This window comes from Anabrus simplex, chromosome 11 (genome assembly GCF_040414725.1).
Source record: "Anabrus simplex isolate iqAnaSimp1 chromosome 11, ASM4041472v1, whole genome shotgun sequence".
Taxonomy (NCBI): domain Eukaryota; kingdom Metazoa; phylum Arthropoda; class Insecta; order Orthoptera; family Tettigoniidae; genus Anabrus; species Anabrus simplex.
Genome location: NC_090275.1, coordinates 12,434,040 through 12,454,801, shown reverse-complemented (window position 1 = coordinate 12,454,801; position 20,762 = coordinate 12,434,040). Strand labels below are relative to the sequence as shown.

Sequence of the window (20,762 nt, the reverse complement as noted above, 5' to 3'; positions counted from 1 at the left end):
ATGTCAACTTCAAAGTTGTTGATGCAATTCTGGATACATGAAGAATAATTATTTAGCAGACTAAATGAGATATCTGAAGTACCTAGGTAATGGTGATTCCAAGGGAGTAATACGACTGTAAACCATATGGGGACAATGTAAAAATTGAAAAACTTGAGTGTGTTGGCCATGTGCAGAAGGTTAGGGACTAGGCTTAGGAAGATGAAGAAAGATTTGGGTAATCAGAAACGTTCTGATGGTAAGCCCATGAGTGGTCGAGGGAAGTTACCTGATGCAGAAATTGATAAGTTGAAGCTGTATTTTGGGCTTGCTACAAGAAGAAATACAGCAAATCTTCAAGCAATGAAACAGGCCATACATGCAACATTATACCACAAAATGTCAACAGATGAAGAACCAAGATCATGACCTGTGTCCAGAAGGTGTGGATTTATGGTGCGGCAAAAATCATCAGGCCAACAAACAAGTTCAAATGCGCTCTCTGAACGTGCATACAGAAGAAGAATTGGTATGATACGAAACAGGTAGGAAACAAGATGTCAGAGGAAAGCAGAATTAGAAGGTGTTATACAAGGTTACTGTCTCCCTCCCATACTGTTCAATGTTTACCTGGAAGATATTGTGGGGAAATGTGTAGATGAAAGAAGAGGAGTGGCAGGAGACTGGTATATTTGATTTGTGGATGACATGGAGTTATTAGAAGAGAGTGAAAGACTTCTAAATGGAATGCTAGCAGACCTGAATGTAACATGTGAGCAATATGGAATGACAAAGATCAACATAACAGTGAACAAGTATCAGCTATCAAATACCTAGTAATCTTAATAACAGATGATATGAGAAGCTGTAAGAACTCGTATTGCTGTTGCTAGGGAAGACTCGTGTGGACTTGAGTGCGGTGTTGTATGGAGCCAAGACCTGGATGCTGATAAAGGTAGATGGAAAGATTAGAAGCATTTGAGATATGGTTATGGAGCAGATATTCTGGGTAGCAAGAGTAAGGAATGAGCAGGTATTACAAAGAATTTAAAAAAAGGGAACTATTAAATACCATACATAAAGGTACTGGATTGGGCACTGGATGCAAAGAGAAGGTTTGCTGATGGAAGAAGTGGAAGAGGATGGAAAAGAAATCAATTGGTGGACAGTGTCAAGAGAGCAACAAACTAAGAGAACAGCTGAAGAGAGGACCTGCCTAAGGGCAGAACACTTTGTAAATGTTAGGATATCTTCCAACACCTCTAATCCAGTGCACAAATTTTCTACCTCTGCATGAATGGTGGAAAAAGTAAAAAATTGTGGGTTGGGTAATTTCCATAGAGGAGTTTATTACTTTATACCCAAGGAGGTATGTTTCATCGTGACATAAAACCGGATCATAAATCAATGTACATGTTTACAGCGAACAAAAAAAGTTTACACAAATTTACAGCAATTTAAAAAAAATTGCAATATTCAACATTAGGAATATTTACATTAATGGTTTCTTTCAGCAAGTTGCTGGCTACACAATTTACCCACTATGAACAGACACTATTCCACAACCATTTTGGTCCGAGGAAGAACTCTCACCAAAAGAAACAATTTGGGATATTAGAAAAGAAGATCTTCATCGCCTTCATCTAATATGCTGGCAGCATACATTATCTCCTTGCCTTCCTTAAGAGCCAGCTCCTTCATGTCCGCTTGGATCTTCTCTGATTTCTGACGCGCTATTCGCTTCTTGTCCTGGATCTTCTTCAACCTGACATCCAGACAAAACAAATATCAAAACCAAGTTTCCTGTCATGGAATCTTCAGCATATATACATATATGTTCATTACAAAATGTTATGCCTGTCTGCAAGACTCTGTGAATTCAGTAAACGCCTCCACAACTCACCTGTAGAACTCTTCTCTCTCCAGCTCATCCAGCTCGGAGATGATGTACGCCAGAGTACGTTCGATACGTGGAATGATCACTGCAAACAAGTGAACGATTGGGTAGTGAGTTAAGTAACGGAAAGACACAAACAATGACAAATCAAGTCATATCAGGTGTAACAAATTTCCATACACAAGCTTCTAGGAATGATAGAAGGCCCAATACACGAAGATCAGAAAATGAAAACTGAGAGTTTGGTAAGATTGATAAAGAAACTATTGCATATCAACGTAATTGTAAACCTTCACACTGCATGGCCTTCTCGTTCTCCTGACCTTGCCTACTGCTGGGCCATCTGAACAGCCAGGTGTATAAGACTGGAGGAAGAGCACCGGCAGGAGGTTGCACTTTTGTACAGGATTACAATACTAATAACTGAGCTGGTGCAGCTCTTTTCAGGCACACCCCGAATGCAAGTTGTTTTACGTCGCACCAACACAGATAGGTCTTATGGCGACAGTGGGAGAGGAAAGGGCTAGGAGTGGGAAGGAAGCGGCCTTGGCCTTATTTAAGGTACAGTCCCAGCATTTGCCTGGTGTGAAAATGGGAAACTACGGAAAACCATTTTCAGGGCTGCCGACAGTGGGGCTCGAACCCGCTATCTTCCGAATACTGGATACTGACCACACTTAAGCGACTGCAGCTATCGAGCTCGGTACACCCCGAATGGAGGTGAACTGCGTGAACCATTTAAACCATTCTTAAATTTCTGGCAGTACCGATGATCGAACCCGGGCCGCCGAGAATGGTAGCTAATAATACTAACCATTGTGTTACAGAGACAGACATAGGATTACAATTAAATAAGAATATATACAAAATTGATGGTATATCGAGCAGTTATCATCACCACTATCTTCTATGGATGTGAAACCTGGACTCTATATCACCATAATATGAAGAACCTGGAGTCAGATAGAAACAAATTCAACATCGCACTTAGGATTATTCTTCTATTTAATTTTGTAGAATGTAAGATTTTGTTGTGTTAAATTTTGTTTGGTGTCCGTGATTACCAGCGCATGTGCCAGCATGGGTAAGATGTTATAGTCTCTATCTCCACTCCAGGAAGCACCTTATTTTTATATTTTTGGTGGGGTCTTGTTATTCATGTAGTACGTATCATTTTGATTATTACCATGGAAATTATGGTGAGATTTTAGGTTCGGGTTCTTCTTATATTCACTGCTTGTGCTCCATGTCGGTGATATTTAAATGCGATGTGCATTGTTTGACCGGAAACTGTGAAATTCTTTTTGCTTTTCCAAATTTTATTTTCCCTCTCTGATTAATATTTATTCTGCTCGTCTATCATGATTCCTTGGATTATTTCGTTTGGTGCTGTGTTATTGCTATTTGATTTTCTTGTTGATATGGTAATCCTTGCTCGGTGTTCTTGCGAGTTTTCATTTTGTCGTTCCGTTATGGTTTATTCATGTTTACTGCGTTTGTTTCCATTATGACCGTGTGTTGACCTATGCACTGCGTAATCGCCATTTATGTCACCTTTTTTCCCTTCTTCGTTAATACCCTATTATTGTTATTATTATTATTATTATTATTATTATTATATTATGTAAACAAGGAACTACTGAATAATACAGATGTATGCTCCACAGACAGGATGGAGTAGCGTGGAAGAAAAAGAAGAGTCCCTCAATGAACTGGAAACACATATTGTTGGAGATGGAATCATGATAATGGGAGAACTGAATGCTCATATGGGAACTGATAGAATGGGATATGAGAATGTTCTAGCCCCACATGGGTATGGCGATAGAAATGAAGATGGAGAGGAACTGTTGGACATTTGTATCAGAAATAACCTGATAATAAAGAACACATGGTTTATGAAGAGGCCATAAGATCAGCTGATATAGTTGGGATGGACAGTATGGAACACACATCGATTTTATAATATCAGACCGAGAATGGGGAAGATACGTCATGATATGAATATGAAGATAATCCCCTTTGAAAGTATGGAAGGTGATCATAGATTATTGATTGTGGTATTAAAACAAGTAAAATTCCCTAAAATTGTATTGAAGAAGAAACCAAAGATCAGGATTTGGGAATTGAGGAGGAGGATAAAAGAAAGGCATTCCAAGATTGTATAAAAAGGAAGTTGCCTAACATGGAAATACGAAGTGGAGGAGAAGAGTGGGAGACATTTGTGGAAGAAACAAATGAGGTATGCGGGAAAACAAAAGCAAAGGTTAAGGGAAAGGAGACACGGTGGTGGACACAAAAATAAAAAATAAAAATTAAAGAAAGGATCAAGGTGAAGAAATGGATAAGGAAAAGAAAAAAATGTATCAGAGGGATGAGAATAAGATAGAAAGGTTACATGTGGAATACAAAAGATTAAAACTACAACTAAAGAGGAGTATCAAGGAAGAAAAGGACAAATGTTGGGGAGAGTTTACCAACAAAATTGAGCAAGATAATCGAGGAAATCAGAAACTATTATACTGAGTAATAAAATCGAAAAGAATAAAGCAAGAAAAAATCAAGGCATTAGAGGGAGAAGATGGATCCATAGTAGATGATGAAAAGGGTCTTCAGAAGGTGATGGCAAAGTATTTTGAAAAACTTTATAATGAGGATGACTGCGCGGAGGAAGAAGGAGATAAGAAAATGAAAATAGATGGAGAAAAAGAAGAGAACCTGATAACATGGTTGGAACTTGAAAGGGCAGTCAAAGCAATGACTAAAGGTAAAGCAAGTGGAAAAGACTAATTCAATGCTGATGTGATTAAGGCAGCAGGAAGCTTCGGACTACAGTGGCTATACTAAGCCCTCAATGCCATATGGAAGGATGAAAGAATACCTGAAGATAGGCAACAAGGAATCAACGTACCATTGTTCAAAAAAGGATATGGGAAGAAATGTGAAAATTATAGAGGTATAACCGTTATCACATGGGCTAAAAATAATGGAGAAAGTCATACACAAAAGACTGAGGGATATAATAGAAACACAGTTAGAGGAAGAACAATATGGCTTTAGACCAAGTGGGGAGTGGTGACAAACATTTTATACAAAAAAAAGGTCTCGAGCAAGGAAGTGCACTGTTGCCATTATTATATTGATGGATGAAATCATAAAACGTGTAAAACAGAGTATTAGTAGTGATGAAGGGAATGCTTTGGTATTTCCAGAAGATGTGGTGATTTGGGGAAAGGGAGAAAACGAAGTACAAAGGAGACTAGACATTTGGAATGAAAATCTGAAGGAGTTTGGAATGATTAGTAAAAAGAAAACTGTAGTCATACACTGTGGAAAAGAGAAAAAGAGAAGCCAAGTGAATATAGACAGAACGGTTAGAGAATGTAGAACAGTTTATATATCTGCGCAAAATTATTAATGGAAGTAATGAAAACAATCCTGAAATTAATAACAGACTAAGTAAAGGTACAACATTTTATCATCAAGTCAGAGAGCTTTTATGGAATGACAAAATATCCAAGAGAACGAAATTAACATTATATAAACAGTACTTAATACCAATTGTAACATATGGACTAGAAATGCTGATAACTAATAAGAGACAAGATAGTAAAATCCAAGCAGTAGAAATGAAATTTTTAAGAACATCAGCTATAAAGACAAGAAGAGATAGAATTCAAAATATTAAAATCAGAGAAGAGCTAGATATAGAACTGTTAGTACAGAACATACAGAAAGCAAGACTGAGATGGTTCAGACATGTAAAAAGAATGGGAAAGAAATGGGTAGCAAGAAGGGAATTGGAAAGAGAAGTTAAGGGAAAGAGACCAGTTGGAAGACCGAGAAGAAGGTGGATGGATCAGATTTGGAAGGACATTAGAGAAGCTGGATTGGATGTAGCGGAAGTAATGGAGCAGGAATAGTGGAAGGACAGAAAGGAGTGGAGGAGGCTTGTTAACCACACCTGGGCGACTGGAGTGGGACATGATGATGATGGTATTATTATTTATTAATTTTAGTACTGTGAATTTTATTTGTCCTTTTCATGTTAATATCTTTCATTTATTTAAAACTTCATATTAAGTACAAATATTACTGTTCCCCTACATATAAGTAAATTCTAAGGCATGTGTCTACATATTATTCATTTATCACTGGGACATATTAAAAATTTTAAGTAGGTTTTATTTCAATCTTATATTTTTAAATGTAATATTCTAAAGAAGTAGTTCACTTAATAATATATTATTTCATGGGGTTTTATGTGTTCCTTGGTGGAGGGTTTCTAGCATTTGTTATCCTTATCTTAACTGTGCACCGATGCATTATCGTATCTCTGTTTTGCCCAATTACGTAACTGTGTCGTTGTTCTTATCTTGGGCATTCTTCCTTTGTTCTGGCGTGGTGTCGCTAATGATGATGATATTGTTTCTTTGATCTTGGCGTGAGATCGTGTTTGACTATCTGTGTGTGTTGACGCCTTGGGTTACCGAACCTGCCTTGATTTCTATTTTATTGCACATGGAATTTAATTGAGTAGATTTACTAATCCATGTTATTTTATTCGTGATTTATGATCGAATTATCTGCGTTATTTTAAATTTTAGGCCTATTAGGTGTTAATATATTTGGTGTTGAAAATATCCTTACGTTTTAACTTCATGTGACGATTATGGAGCTATGCCTCTGAACATATCTCACTATGAGGATGGTCATAAACCTCTCTTGTTAATTTCAACCTAACTATTCGTCCCACATTTAATTTTAATAAATTTGATTTAATGTTAAAAATAGGATGTGTAAAAATTGTGTTAGTTTAAGGTGCACCTTACTTAAGATTTGTTAGTAAAAAGAAAAAGATTTATTTTAAATCCCTAATATTTATTTTAACTTTATCAATTTATTTATTAATTCTGCCAAGATTTTATCATATATTTTATTTTATGAAATACTTCCTCTCATACAGAGGCTGCCTTGCAACAAAGTATACTTTTACATTTATTTTTAGAAGAGAAATAGATATACTGTACTTGAGGAACGTTGAAGGTAATCTCCATAACTAACATTTTTAAAAAACAAGGCTTGAAAATAGCCTACAAAACCAGATGTAGCAATACTAACATACTATACAATTCCAAATCAGTCAATAATATCAATAAATACAACCACTCAGGTGTCTGAAATGCAATGACTGCAGAGCCAGCTATATAGGGCATACCGGAAGAAACTTTCAAATACGATACAACGAACATATAAATGCAATCAAGCATAGACATTTTTCAGCCATGGGACAACATATCAATGACCAAAAACACAGATTCACAAATATCAATAATGACATGCAAATCCTAAATACCAATCCGAAGAGCCCCTTGCTCAGTATACTAGAAGAATTCTACATAAGCCTAGACCAATACATCAACACAAATTTCAACTTAAATGAAACCACAGATAAAAACAATATTCTTTCTTTTCGATGCAGTCATTCCCCTCCTAACAAATTAATATTTAAAAAGAATTAACAAACAACAACCCACACATACAAATAAACCGCTCAAAGATCTCCCCTCCTCCAACCCCGCTCCCCTCACAAGCGCTCCACCCATCCCTCCAAACCTCCCCTCCGCCGCCACAACTACAGTCCTAGGATAACACGTAACAGATCTCGACGGGCAGCCGCGCAGAGCACACAGCGTCAACACTCAGCGTATGTAATATAACATACAACTCACTTTCCGCAGTCCACAATACACCATCTCTTATACCAATTATTTCTACTTGCAGATACATATACCCTACAACATACAAGAAGCCTCCACGCTATCATCACAATAAACGTGTATTGGCTAACAACTCCATAATTTAAATTTCATCAAGATGCACGGCACTTCTAACGAAATTCAACTCATAATAGTCACCATTTAACTCAGCAACGACACAGCAACTTTTCTCAATGATATCTATAGACCAAGATAACTTTATCACTAGCAGCAATTTATCAAAATTGTAATAAATGGAAAAACAATATAAACTTTAATTTAGCATACATGTGCCATACATTTACCAATTTACTAGTGCAAAGTGGTAAAAACAAACAGTATGAATAAGAAACTGGACCTATTCCATTAGTTTACTATTTCATCTACTTTTAACCGGCTTGCCATGTCAGATCAAAAAATTTTCATGTATATACTATAGATGAAAACAATCTCATAGTATTAATGTTAACAAGTGTAAACCTCATTTTATGCACAATAAAATAGATGCATGAGGTAACACATCATATAACAAGCATTTTTTAGCCAAGAAAGTTCCATTTCAATAAGCATTTCATGTTTGTTCCAATTGGACTAGTTATACAAAATTTTTCATATGTGATGTTTTTGTATCTATTTCTTTGTGTGTCAGCTGAGAATGATCCCACAGGGATCGAAACCGGTACTGACTGAATTTACTACTTCAAAGTAGATAAATGAATGTATTGATAAGGTGGAGACTTCGTACAAACGTCAACACCATCAGCTCCGTGCAAGTACTGTATCACAACTCCCTGGTGACACGACTATGGGACGCTGGAGGGTGAGAGGAGAATCGCTCGCTCGGCCTTGGCCTTTCTCACTCACATCTATGCACCCGCGATGTAACTATCAGTGGAGTTAGCTGTCGACAGCAACGAGACTAGTGGCGATATTTCAAAATAAAAGGTGGAACTAGAGCTGAATCCAGCCGCCTCTTAAGGTTATGATGGCAATCTTCCGTAATGTTGTAACTAGCAGAGACATCCGTTTCCAGAAATTAGCAGCAAAAACGGGAATCGTTCCCCTTGCTCCAATCATCAGACCTACTATGTCGATTTCCTCTACCTGGTATTTCTCCCTGTAGTAAGGAATTGTTGGTAAGTAAATATCCCTCTTCTCGAGGTTAACATCTGAGGGCTGCGACTTATGGCTTTCAAAGCGAATTGTGTGGTCGATGATGTAACCTCTCTTCTTATTCTTGAAAGCAATGATGTTGATCCTTCTGTGGCTTCTGTTGTCCGCTAAGCCATGAACCTCGTCAAATACCTGGAAACCATGGTCTTTCAGCGTTGTCGCAATTAACGAGCGGATGTTATGATGACGCATATTCCTTAAAAGTTCACCATGAGGACAAGATCCCAGAACATGCGCAAGAGTTTCAATCTCCTTGAGGCAGCACCTACAAAGGGAATTGTTCTGAGATCTTCCTGGTACTGATCTAACTGCTGAAATGTTTGCTGTCATCTTAATTGCTTCATGCCATTCTTTTATTTACAAAACAACTACTTTTTTCTTTTACATGCGCTGAGTTTTCAGTGCAGATTTCTTTGCTTCTACTTGTGGCTGGGTAAGTGAATATATCTGAGTGTCTGTGTGTTATATTTTTGATCTGTGCTTCCCTCCTTTGTTGTTAACATAGCCCTATGGCGTTTCTTGAGCGTAACGTCATTCCTCCTCATCTCGGGGTGGCGCTGCAGCGTCTATGGCTGAGATTTAATTAATTTTGTTGAGTGAACACTAAATGTGTCACCAGAGATCTTTTACATGCCGACAATGTACGACATGGAGTGTTGAATGGACTTTTTCGCCCTTCAAAAATCTGACTACCTCTGCCGGGTTTGAACCCGCTACCTTGGGATCCGGAGGCCAACACACTACCAGTGATCCACAGAGGCAGCTATGAAGTGTGTTAAAATGTTTTGAGTTCTTTTCAGTAAGCTTCTTGCTTCAATGTTTTTACTAGAAGATTCTTTTCCATGTAATATTTAATATAAAATATGCATTATGCATATTATATTTTTCTCTGCTCTAAAATGGTCAATTTCTCAGAAGAATGAATGTTATGTAGCAAAGTGAGAATTCTTGGACACAGCCAGCACCATTATTAGTATTACCGTTACGCCTACGAAAGCTAATGATATTTACTTTATGATACAATGAAAATAAAAGTTATTTCAAATTACTCAATGACCTGATTTACCTCTTTATACCCTCTTGTCTTACTTTTATGATCTTTTTACCACCTCCTAAGTTTTTTTCCCATCAATAATGAAGCATTTTCTATATTTCTTACTAATCAGACAAGTATTAACGATATAAACTCACCATGCTCGATAGCATTGACTCTTCTGTTTGTTATCTTGATCACTTCGTCGAGAGTGACGAACGAAGTCTGCAGAGAAGCCAGCTCCACCAGCAGCTTCACAGCGCTCTGGTAATTCTTCTTCAGTTTCGACAACTGTTGACCACCGCGAGCAAGACCAGCCAGCTCGTAAGTATCCGTACCATCCTGGTAGCTCTCGAACACAGGAAGAGTAACACCTGGAAAATATGAAATCTTTAATAACATGATTAACTCCAGATAGTACAAGTAGCAGTGCCTTTAATGATCAATTGTACACATACTGAAGCATGTAGTGAACCATTTGTTCATGTAAAGGAGACATGCTGCGAGTACTGTATACGACATGGAATGTTATGAGGTAGCATGACTACAGAAACTCAGTAACATGTACAGTGGCTATGCAGAGAGCTGCATAGGGAAAATAAACAATAAATTGAAACAAAAGAGTTTAACCAGGTTTACTGACACAGTGGAATACATACAGGGTGGTGCCAAATGAATTCACTCATTAGATACTCCAAATAGATTTACAGACATTTAATTCAAAATATTAGCCTAGCAGTCCCCATGGTTCTGCCCACATTGAAATAAGAATCAACACTTTTGGTCATCGTCAATAGTTCAATACCATCTTGCTTCTAATTTTATTTCTGACAATATTTCATCTCTCCCCCGAATTCTACATCAATTATCATGTCTAGGGAACATTACTGGTACTTCTAAAAGATTAGGCAGTGCATTATCCTTCAAAGTCCAAGACGTGCTTTTCTTTTGGCTTGGTCTACATTTTCTTTGCATACGATAAACTTCATCGTAATTTTATATTGATAATTTACACTCATGTTCGTAAAAACCAAAACACCTTGAAAGACAAGAGATAGGAAGTTCATATTCACAGGACATGTGCATTCGTACGTTCTGAAGAAATGATTAGCATTGGAAACATGTTGGCCCTTAGGTTCAAGGTCCACATCGAAATCTCAGCGCACCACCACCGACTGGTAACGTGCCTGCGGCTCTCGATGTTACTATAAACCGAAGGTAATGGATCAGTGTGACTTGAGCAGACGCGCAGTATACCTCGCAGACGTATGCAAGAACCATACCATCAAATGAGCAAGTTTGAAAGAGGCCACATTATTGGCATGAGAGAAAGTGATGCATCCATCCGGTAAATTGCTGCTCGCGTGGGACGAAGTGTGTCGGCAGTGCAACGGGTGTGTACAGAATGGTTCACAGAAGGCTGTAGAACACGATGAGATGGGCCTGGTCTCACCACACAGACACCCCCCCCCACCCCCCCCGAGAAGATCGACACCTCATCCGAATAGCATTCCAGGACAGATCTGCGTTCTCCTCGGCTCTGGCGTAACAGCGGAACAGTGTAACACATCGTACACTATCAGGAGTGACAGTCCGTCGCCATTTATTACAGTCCGGGTTACCGGCGCATCGTCTACTTCTCCACCTACCTTTGAGTAATGAGCATAAACACGCTAGACTGCAATGGTATGGAACAACATCACTAAGGACAGAAATGTCAGCAGACAGCGTTTTCGGACGAATCCACAAAATGATAGCCGCATTTTGGTTCGCCGCAGACGGAGGAGAGGCATAATAATAAAGAAATTAAATGGCGTATGGCTTTTAGTGCCGGGAGTGTCCGAGGAAGTGTTTGGCTCGCCAGGTGCAGGTCTTTGGGTTTGATGCCTGTAGACGACCTGTGCGTTGTAGTGAGGATGAAATTATGATGAAGATGACACATATACCCAGCCCCCGTGCTAGCGGAATTAACCAATGATGGTTATACATATAGACATACAGCGCCAACTCAAGGCCTCATGGTGTGGGGTGCTATTGAGTACAACCACAAATCACAGTTGGTGTGTGTCCAGGGCTATGTGACCAGTTTGACCTACGTGAATGACATCCTGCGACCCGTAGCCATACCCTTTGTGCTCGACACCCCAGACGCCATATTTCAGCAGGACAACGCGCGACTACATGTTGCTGCACGAACCTGTGCTTTCTTGTTGTCACAGGATGTCAGACTGTTGCCCTGGCCCGCCCGATCACCGGAGTTGTCGCCAATAAAATTTGTGTGGGATATGGTGAAGCGACGGGTGTGGCGCTGTGTCCCAATGCCAACCGCCAAAGATGAACTGTGGAACCAGGTGAATGCAGCATGGATGGCTATACCCCAGGACGCCATTCACGCCTTATATACGTCAATGCCATCACGCATGGAACAAGTTATCAGGGCCCATGGAGGAGCCAGTGCCTATAGGCAACAGGACACATGCTGAACCTAGGTGACTGAAATGCTAATTATTTCTGCAGAACATACTAATGAATATGTCCTGTGAATATGAACTTCCTATCTCTTGCTTTCAAGGTGTTCTATTTTTTATGAAGACGAGTGTACATCATCATTTCCAGCTCCAATTTCTCAGGTGTGGTGTACAAGCACTCGTCACTTCCACTTCTCCTGCAGAATATAGTTTCTGTTCCTCTATGTTCTCCCACTTGACATTCCTCCTGCTGACCTCTGATTTCACTGTATCGATTCCTTGGTCTCCTTATTGGTCTCTTCCCCCTCTTTGTCAAAATAATTCCTTGCTGTTCTTTTTCTGTCCACCCTCATTACATATTCAAACCATTGCAGCCTGAGTCTTCCTAAAAGCTCGGTAACAGGTATTTTGATGCCTGCCTCCTTCCTCTTTGCTTCATTTCTAATCTTGTCTTTTCTGTTGTTTTTTTTTTGTTCAGTGTTCTGATGAATTTAATTTCTGTTGACTGGATTTACAACGATACTTTACAATGGTATAGAAATTGGTAATATAATTGTACCGCCATCCATTGGACTTGCACCACTAACGGCTGACATCATGACTCTGAAACGTCTGCCCAACACGGTGACACTGCAGAAGACAGTTAAAAACATTTGATGAAATGATAAGCTACGGGCACTGTATAGTACTGCATGTTTTGTGGAATGGATAACACTCTATTAATAGGGGTGCATGTTTAGGAATGAGAAAATAGTGCAAATATGATAAGTGAAAGCTGAAGTAGCAGAGAAGAGGGAAATCTTTCCTGTCATAAGTAATGACATTCACGAGAGACATATATGGAACAGTAATATGAGAACGTTTATGTCTATTTCAGGTAGAAAAGAAAGTTGCCTGCAGTTTACTTGCATTTGTAAATTTAGGTTCCTTCACAGAATAATTAATTTTGTAGAAAAAAAATACAGCTGCAACGAGACTCAAACTAAAGTTGTTGAGGTTTGTAGAAAAGTACAGTGACCACTCAATTACAGCTGCGGTTGACTGCGGTGTAACTCGCCAAGAATATGCGCGTTGCACTGGAATCAGGGATTCCTCAATTTTTGGAAATTATTAAGTTCCAGACCCGACATATATAAAAAAAATTTGTTCATCTAAGTGTTCTATTGACTCCAACTGGTCCGAAGCAGAGCCTTTTGATTTCAATTTTTTTTTTGAAAACTAAACTAAGCGTAATGACCTAAATCCTTATATGACTTACCGTTGAGTTTCCCCAACAGGTATACCGAAGCTCGTTAAAATCAGTTGGATCCGTGTCTGGTCTCTCCTCGCAAAATGGATACTTGACGAAGGATGCCATGCTCAACAGAAAGTGTATGCTTCCAGACGCGCGAGATGGACTGCACAGTTTGACAGGTGGAAAACTTTCAGGTGCCAGAGAAGCAAACTAAAGCAAACGTTATGAAAATCTAATAATCAGGATAATTTTACAGGAAATAAGGAACAAGGCCAGAATGCAGGACCTGCCTAAGTAATAGGGGTTTCAGGTGGGAAAGAACTAAAATTTTAGATTAGTTTTACAGATTTACTTTTCTTATCATTCTCCTTTTGCCGCCTTCACTCCAGCCGTCTTATCCTATATTACATATATTTACTGATATTTATTTATACCTTATATATTTTCATCTTACACAAATTTAACTTATTCTTACCCTCCTCAATCCTAAGGTTGGTGGGTAATATGCAGGTCTTCCAAGCGTTTCCATTCTTTGGCCAGCAGCTTCAAGTAGCAATACGTGTTTTCTATAAATTGCACTTTAGGTCTTCCTTTAGTCTTTCTACCTTCCATTTTCCCTTCAAACAGAGTGGTGCACCATTCAGAATGACAAAACTAGTGGCAAACGAAGCTATTTAACTTACCTGTTATAAATTCTTGGTGACAGGTCAATCTGAACCACCAATCTCAAAGTCCATAGTCTATTAGCTTTACCAGTTGGCTAATATGTCACTTGATAAGAAAAGATTTAAAAGTCGTATATATAGGCTATACGGATACATAGTATATTACCATTAAGACAGATGGCATTGCGAAGTAATTTGTATTTAACTGAATTACAATCACCATTATTTTGAGAAACAGTAAAAAGTACCTGAAACCCAAATCACGAGTTTCATTACCACGACACATTCCTCCTTTAAAGAAGACCATGAAGCTTATCCACCTTCATTTCAGCCACATAGGCCTATACACTCAACTCTTGATTAACTGGGATAATGTAGGGCTAAGGCTTCCCGGATAAGTAAAATCGCGGTAACCCACAAAAATTTAAAATAGAACAGGCATACTGAATGATACTACTGTATTGGTTTTTACTAACTTACCCATTACGTTGCAGTAAAAGTAGCACTTAGCACAATTAATAACAGCACTTTTCGTTAAAACTAATAAGACAAAGAATAATATTCAGACTTTATTGTTTCTGAAAATAATCAGTCATGGTTTTCTACTTTTGTGTCATGCAATTTTAGTGTTTTTGATATCGCGGTTAAGCCGCAACGTGGTTGATCCGATTACGGTAAATTGAGAGTTGTGTGTACAGTCAAAAATTCCAAAATCACAGTAGAAATGAAATTAATTTTTTAAAATTGGAATACTCCGGAACATAGCTTGGTAGGTCATCGTTCATAAGTCGGTATTGCTGTGTTTAACATTCTGTCAGTGTGTGTGTGTGACAAGATACTGTGCTAGTCAAAAATAGTTAAGTTCCTATTTTGCAGAATAATACTGGACAACCAAGTTCACTGCAACTAAAGTTGACTGGATATTTCTTTTCTTTAAAGAACAATGAGTTCCATAAATTAATATCCTGTTTTACTGATTGCTGTGAACTATGTATGTATGTATGTATGTATGTACTGTACGCGTACTTTTTAGTGATAGATTGTTGTACTCCGTGAGGAGTAAGAAGGGAGCACTGCCGGTTCTGGTAAATACTGCCAACTGAATGGAAATGAAATCTTAATTGAATCGATAATATGATCGATCGATATGAATTTTCTAAACCTTTATTATCTTAACGCCAACAACTGTGTCACACACACAATACATAATACCATATAATATTTCCCAATGCGAAACGTGTTCCTAGCATGAATTCTATAGTTTGGCTTTGCTGTGTAAACAACAACAGTACGAGTACGTAAAGTGTACGCCAGATGTCGCACAGCGATAAGCGATTCTTGGTTTGTGTTTCATAGGTTGCCAATACGAATCTCGAAAGATAACTGAAGTCGACCGATTCAGCACTAGGGTGTAAATCTATCGCTAAAAAGTGCACAGATAGTATGGTGTTGGCTCGCCAGTTCCGGGCTTATCTGCTGGATGAAACTACGAGAGACCAGTAATTGAATCAATTATGTTTATTGAATTCAATCACAATCACCAACAGTGGTTTCAGTGACAACGGCCAGTCAAAAAGAAATTCTGTTGAACCTAACCTACCTTGTGACCATATGAGGATTTTGGTGGATTACAACCTAACCTGTCACTAAGTCAGTTGCTTCCTGTGTAATACAATGGTCTTGTCACTACCCAATACTGTCTCAAGAGATGCTAGAGGCTTCGCCAGACACCAGCCCCACCAGCTGGACCCAACCCATGATACCAATATAAATGGTCCATTATTGGACATTATAAATTTTCCAGCTAACTCATTCCTGGTTGCCAACGTTTCGCCCCAGGAAGTGTGTGAAACGCTGGAAAATTTATAATGCCCAATAACGGACGATTTATATTGGTATTATAAATTTACTCATTCGGGACAAATATTGCAAGTTCTCTATGCCAACGGCCGTAGCCGTGTTGAAACACTGGATCCTGCAAAATCTCTGAAGTTAAGCAACATTGGGCGTGGTCAAGATTTGAATGAGTTGCCACGCGCTGTTGGTGGGGGTAAGGAAACGGAGGAGCAGAAAGAAACTGGCTTCCTTACCGTACGTAAACTCCGTCTCAGGCATACCTCTGCGGAAGTTTGGACGTGCCTTCGGGCAGAATACACACTTACCTTACATTATGGGAATCACCATCTATATCACCCAACCCATAATATCGCAGAGACTGTGCCAGCAGATCCTGGACTTCAAAAATTAATGTACCGTACCATAAACAATGAGACATCAGAGCGTGCGCCTGTAAGTACATGTCCCTGGAAAATACACCCTTGCCAATAAAAATGGTACAGTGACATACAACAGAAACTAGTTTTAAGCCTCAGACAACGTCTAAGTTGTGCACGATCTTCCACTAAATAAACAATGTTCAGCCAGTGTTTAACTAGACATCGTTTAAACTTTGAATATCGGTTTGAAAATGGAAGTAGAAGTATCTTTCAACGAACTTTTTGCTTGTCATAACCAATGAAATTCGTCGGTGCATACGTCAACCGCTAGTCAGCTGTCGTCTTCCTACACATTACTCTAATATGGCTAAGCCTGACTTGCCCACAGAGAAGAATACCGCTTTCGGTGGAAATAAAATCTCATAATATTATCAACACTAAAGCGACACACCATCGTACGAGGAAGTGTACTTTTGAATATAGTGTTGTTACAGTGAGTATAATCTAAATAGCTTCGGCGAAGGGAAGATGAAACTATAGTACTGTGTAAACGAATGAATTGTACGGACTATATAGATGTAGCATGCATTCTGGAGATCACAGGTTCGAAACGCATCATTGGCAGTCCTGAACATTGTTTTCTGTAGTTTCCCTATTTTTACATCAGGCAAATCCTAGGGCTGCTGTTATGGCAACGACTCTTCTTCCTCAGTCCTTGCCTTTTCCTATTTTAATAGTTGCCGAAAACTTATCTGAATTAGCGAGACGATTATAAAAAAACACAACAGATTTTTGGGTTATCACTATTATGTGTGCTTACTTGGCTGTAAATATAACAGAATCCCTCCTGGTTGGTGTTCTGTATGTGACAGCCCTCTGACAATCGGGACAAATAATTCTGATATGTATGTAGTCGAAGTGACCTATTATTCCATGGAAATTATCCCATGTACTGTATAATAAAATATATTGGTCGCCAAGAATTGCAGTAAATTTGACAGCAGGCTACCGGACTGTCCCTTTGTCGGTCTCAAGAAACAAATCTCTTGAAAAGCGAAATCTTATTTTAAACTGTACCTCCCCGTACATTTCGCAGCAGACGACACACAGAGGGCCATCGGACTAACCTTTCTTCCCAGAATCGTCTCAACATAATACAAATTATATGTTTCATGGTACATAACCTCTGATTGTGATTTAATCTTCACATTTGAGGTTAAACAGTGTTCTCGGCAGTGTTTAAACATGGCCGGTTGAACATCGGTTTTAGATAGTGTCTAAGTGATAACAATAACGTCTTTACAATGCGGTAGCCATACATAGACACTGTTTAACCGTAAACATCGTCTAAACCGCTGCCTACATTATAATACAAGGCCTGGAAATAGAGCCCGTAAAATGCTATGGAAGTGGTTACACTGAAGTTCATGCCGGGCCGCTAGGATCGCTTTCTTGCCCCCTGTCTACCAGGTTCGCGCCTTTAAACGTGTTTATTAACTGACTTGGTTGTGAATGTATTATGTATTCGTCTGATGTTAAGCATTCGCTGTTCCAGTCATGGTTTATTCACGAGAAATTAAAGGTAGTGGAATTTCATTTCACAAGTTTCCAGTGAATGTTCAATGTTCGAAACATTATACAGAGGAAGTATTATGCATGAGATACGAATTCAAGCTGATCGAAGTAGGGCTCTGTTCCTAAGTTTTGATTCGAGTTACCGATACGTCATAAGAATCGGGCGATCCCAAAATTTGTCACTGGACTATTTTGTAAACAATGCTACCGTGACCGGCGATCATTTGAGAGGCATCTTCAAACTCAGAAATCTTAAATTAGGAAACCAACAAGGAAAATAATTTGCCCAACAAATTTGGCAAAAATGAATGTAGCAAGAGCTAAAAATATTGAGTTTTCCCCTGAAACAATCTCTGGTTTGAAAAGTATGGAGGTGGTTTGTCCCGAGAGCATTAAATACAGTTTAAAATAAGCCATTTGTTTTATAGAGCATTTTATGAAATTGTTCGATGCGCATGATGTCTGCAACACCTCACATGGGACATATTCCAGGAACAAGAACAAACGAGCATCTTTTAACCGGGCGAGTTGGTCATACGGTTAGGGGCGCGCGGCTGTGAGCTTGCATCCGGGAGATAGTGGGTTCGAATCCCACTGTCGACAGCCCTGAAGATGGTTTTCCATGGTTTCCCATTTTGACACCAGGCAAATGCTGGGGCTGTACCTTAATTAAGGCCACGGCCGCTTCCTTCCAACTCCTAGGCCTTTCCTATCCCATTGTCGCCATAATACCTATCTGTATCAGTGCGACGTAAAGCCACTAGCAAAACAAAGCATCTTTTAGTACTGAAGATGAATGCCTCAGTTGGTTAATTAATGATTTCCTGTCATATATTAAGAAACTTCAAATGCATTCAGAGAATGTAAAAAAGATTCATGAGAGAAATGTATCAGGCATAGATCTTGACTACCCAATCCACTGTGGCCTGCGTAAAATACCTCATAAGCATACATTTGCATTATGCATTGATGAGGAACCTAACGAGCTATGACATCAAGCTCTTCTTCAGCTATCTAAGACGCCAAGCAGAGTAAAATGACATTATGGTTCGTGTGGCAAAAGAAAAAACAGACTGTAAAGGCTGTTTAGAACATATCTCTTCTCCAGCTACTCAAAGTCCAACATTGGGTCTTATTCGTTTTCAAGATCGAGGAGCCCTCAGATACCGAAAATCATTGTATGTGGCACTTCTGCAGTGAACGACAAACCACCTCTTTTTCTACTATGAAAACTTCTGAGACTTCTGTTAGACAACATTACTTTGAGCCACTCAAGTAGAAGAGAGAAAGTTTTGAAACTTGATAAGAAGCCCCTCAAAAGGAAAGTTTTGAAACTTCAAAGACATATCCAAGCCAATGCAGCACCGCTCTATAAATAAAATACTGTCAATACTCGCAAAAACATTCAGCTCTTTTTATTTAGGATATAATTTACTTACTGACATATACGGCCATGCGAATACAAGGGGGCAAGAATGCGATCCTAGCGGCTGAATGGTGAACTAGGAAGCAACCTGTTTCCATGAGTGCATTTCAAGGCCTTGTATTATAGCGTAGGCAACGGTCTGAACGCAGTTTCTGCAATTGGCCTTTAAATGCATAGTACGCACTGACCAGTTAGAGGCAAATCAACAACTGGCTCAAGAATGATCAGAGTTAATGGAAACATCTTACCAGCTACATTATCCTTCTTGGTTCTTATTTTAATCTGAGCTTTTGTAACATTCTGCAGAACAACTTGATTGAAATCTCCTGTGGCAAACTTTGCTTCTGCAAGTGAAAATGCTGCCTCTTTCATCACTTCTCCCATAAGTGTTTTAGTCTGAAACAGAAAAATGTCTTTACGGAACGCAAGTGGATTAATACAGAATGGGACATGCAACACCATTACAAGCTTAACTATGCCATAGGCTTAACTTTTAAAAATAAAATGTAATCATTACCTCAATGATCTTTCCCAATATGAGACGAAATCTCATTTGCAAGGCATCAGCTTTCTTTTTCAGCAGACTGTGTCCTTTCTGTGCACCCTTTAGCCTAGCTTTCATAAGCATCTGGGCTCTGAAATCATTGGATGTAACGTCAGAAATAAATAATTAAATTTTGAAGTCATTCTCTTAATTAATTAAACTAATAATAAAAAAGAGTTAAATTATATTTCTCCAGCGATTGCTATATCTAACAATGATAATTCAAATCAAACATGAAGATGGGTGTAGAGGACCCTCCCCCCTTTCTCACTGTTATTGCCGTAAAAATGTCCGAAGCAACCAAGCATCAAAACTCCTACTTAATATAAGGAATTACATCAAACAGAATTGATTTCCTTACCCTCTGGATGGAAATATTGCAAGCCTCTCCCTCGCAGACATTTTTTTATAAGTAGGTCTTCAAAATCTGCAGCAATACTTCACTCGATGGTCAGCTGACGAATACGGAGATAATGCCAAGAAAGATATCACACTTTGCATACGGAAGTATCTTCTATATGAAATACTTTGAACAAATGCCAACATTTTAGCAAGAAATTTACGATAATCCCCAAAAGTAACATAAAATGATGTCGTAATAAGAAAAACCTAATGAAGCACTCTTATATTCGTCATTCCTACAGGGTATATAAGCAACGGGACCAAAGAGAATGGGACCGAGCTTAAATCCTCAGCGCGAAACTAAAATACACAATACCTTTCCAGCAACCTACCGTCGCCATGTTTCTTCCAGAATTAGAGGTGTAACAAACGGTTAGTTTGTGTAACTGTT

The 20,762-nt window shown here is 38.8% G+C and overlaps 1 protein-coding gene across 1 annotated transcript; it reads right to left on the bottom strand.

The window, feature by feature from the left end:
* Window positions 1–1,303: 1,303 nt before the first annotated feature.
* Window positions 1,304–20,480, bottom strand: Vha36-1 (V-type proton ATPase subunit Vha36-1). Its single transcript, XM_067155788.2, has 6 exons — window positions 20,331–20,480; window positions 19,943–20,060; window positions 19,674–19,821; window positions 10,000–10,215; window positions 1,883–1,961; window positions 1,304–1,744 (listed from the first exon to the last, which is right to left on the bottom strand). The coding sequence occupies exons 1-6, from the start codon at window positions 20,369–20,371 to the stop codon at window positions 1,594–1,596; spliced, it is 753 nt and encodes a 250-aa protein (XP_067011889.1). The 5' UTR covers window positions 20,372–20,480; the 3' UTR covers window positions 1,304–1,593.
* Window positions 20,481–20,762: the final 282 nt, after the last annotated feature.

Bases quoted from the DNA above. Each gene is read 5' to 3' on its own strand.
- Vha36-1 (XM_067155788.2), bottom strand. From the start codon at position 20,371: ATGTCTGCGAGGGAGAGGCTTGCAATATTTCCATCCAGAGG. The intron at 19,822-19,942 runs GTAATGATTACA...TTTCTGTTTCAG, and splicing joins TATTGGGAAAGATCATTGAG to ACTAAAACACTTATGGGAGA. The intron at 10,216-19,673 runs GTAAGATGTTTC...CATATTTTCCAG, and splicing joins CAAGAAGGATAATGTAGCTG to GTGTTACTCTTCCTGTGTTC.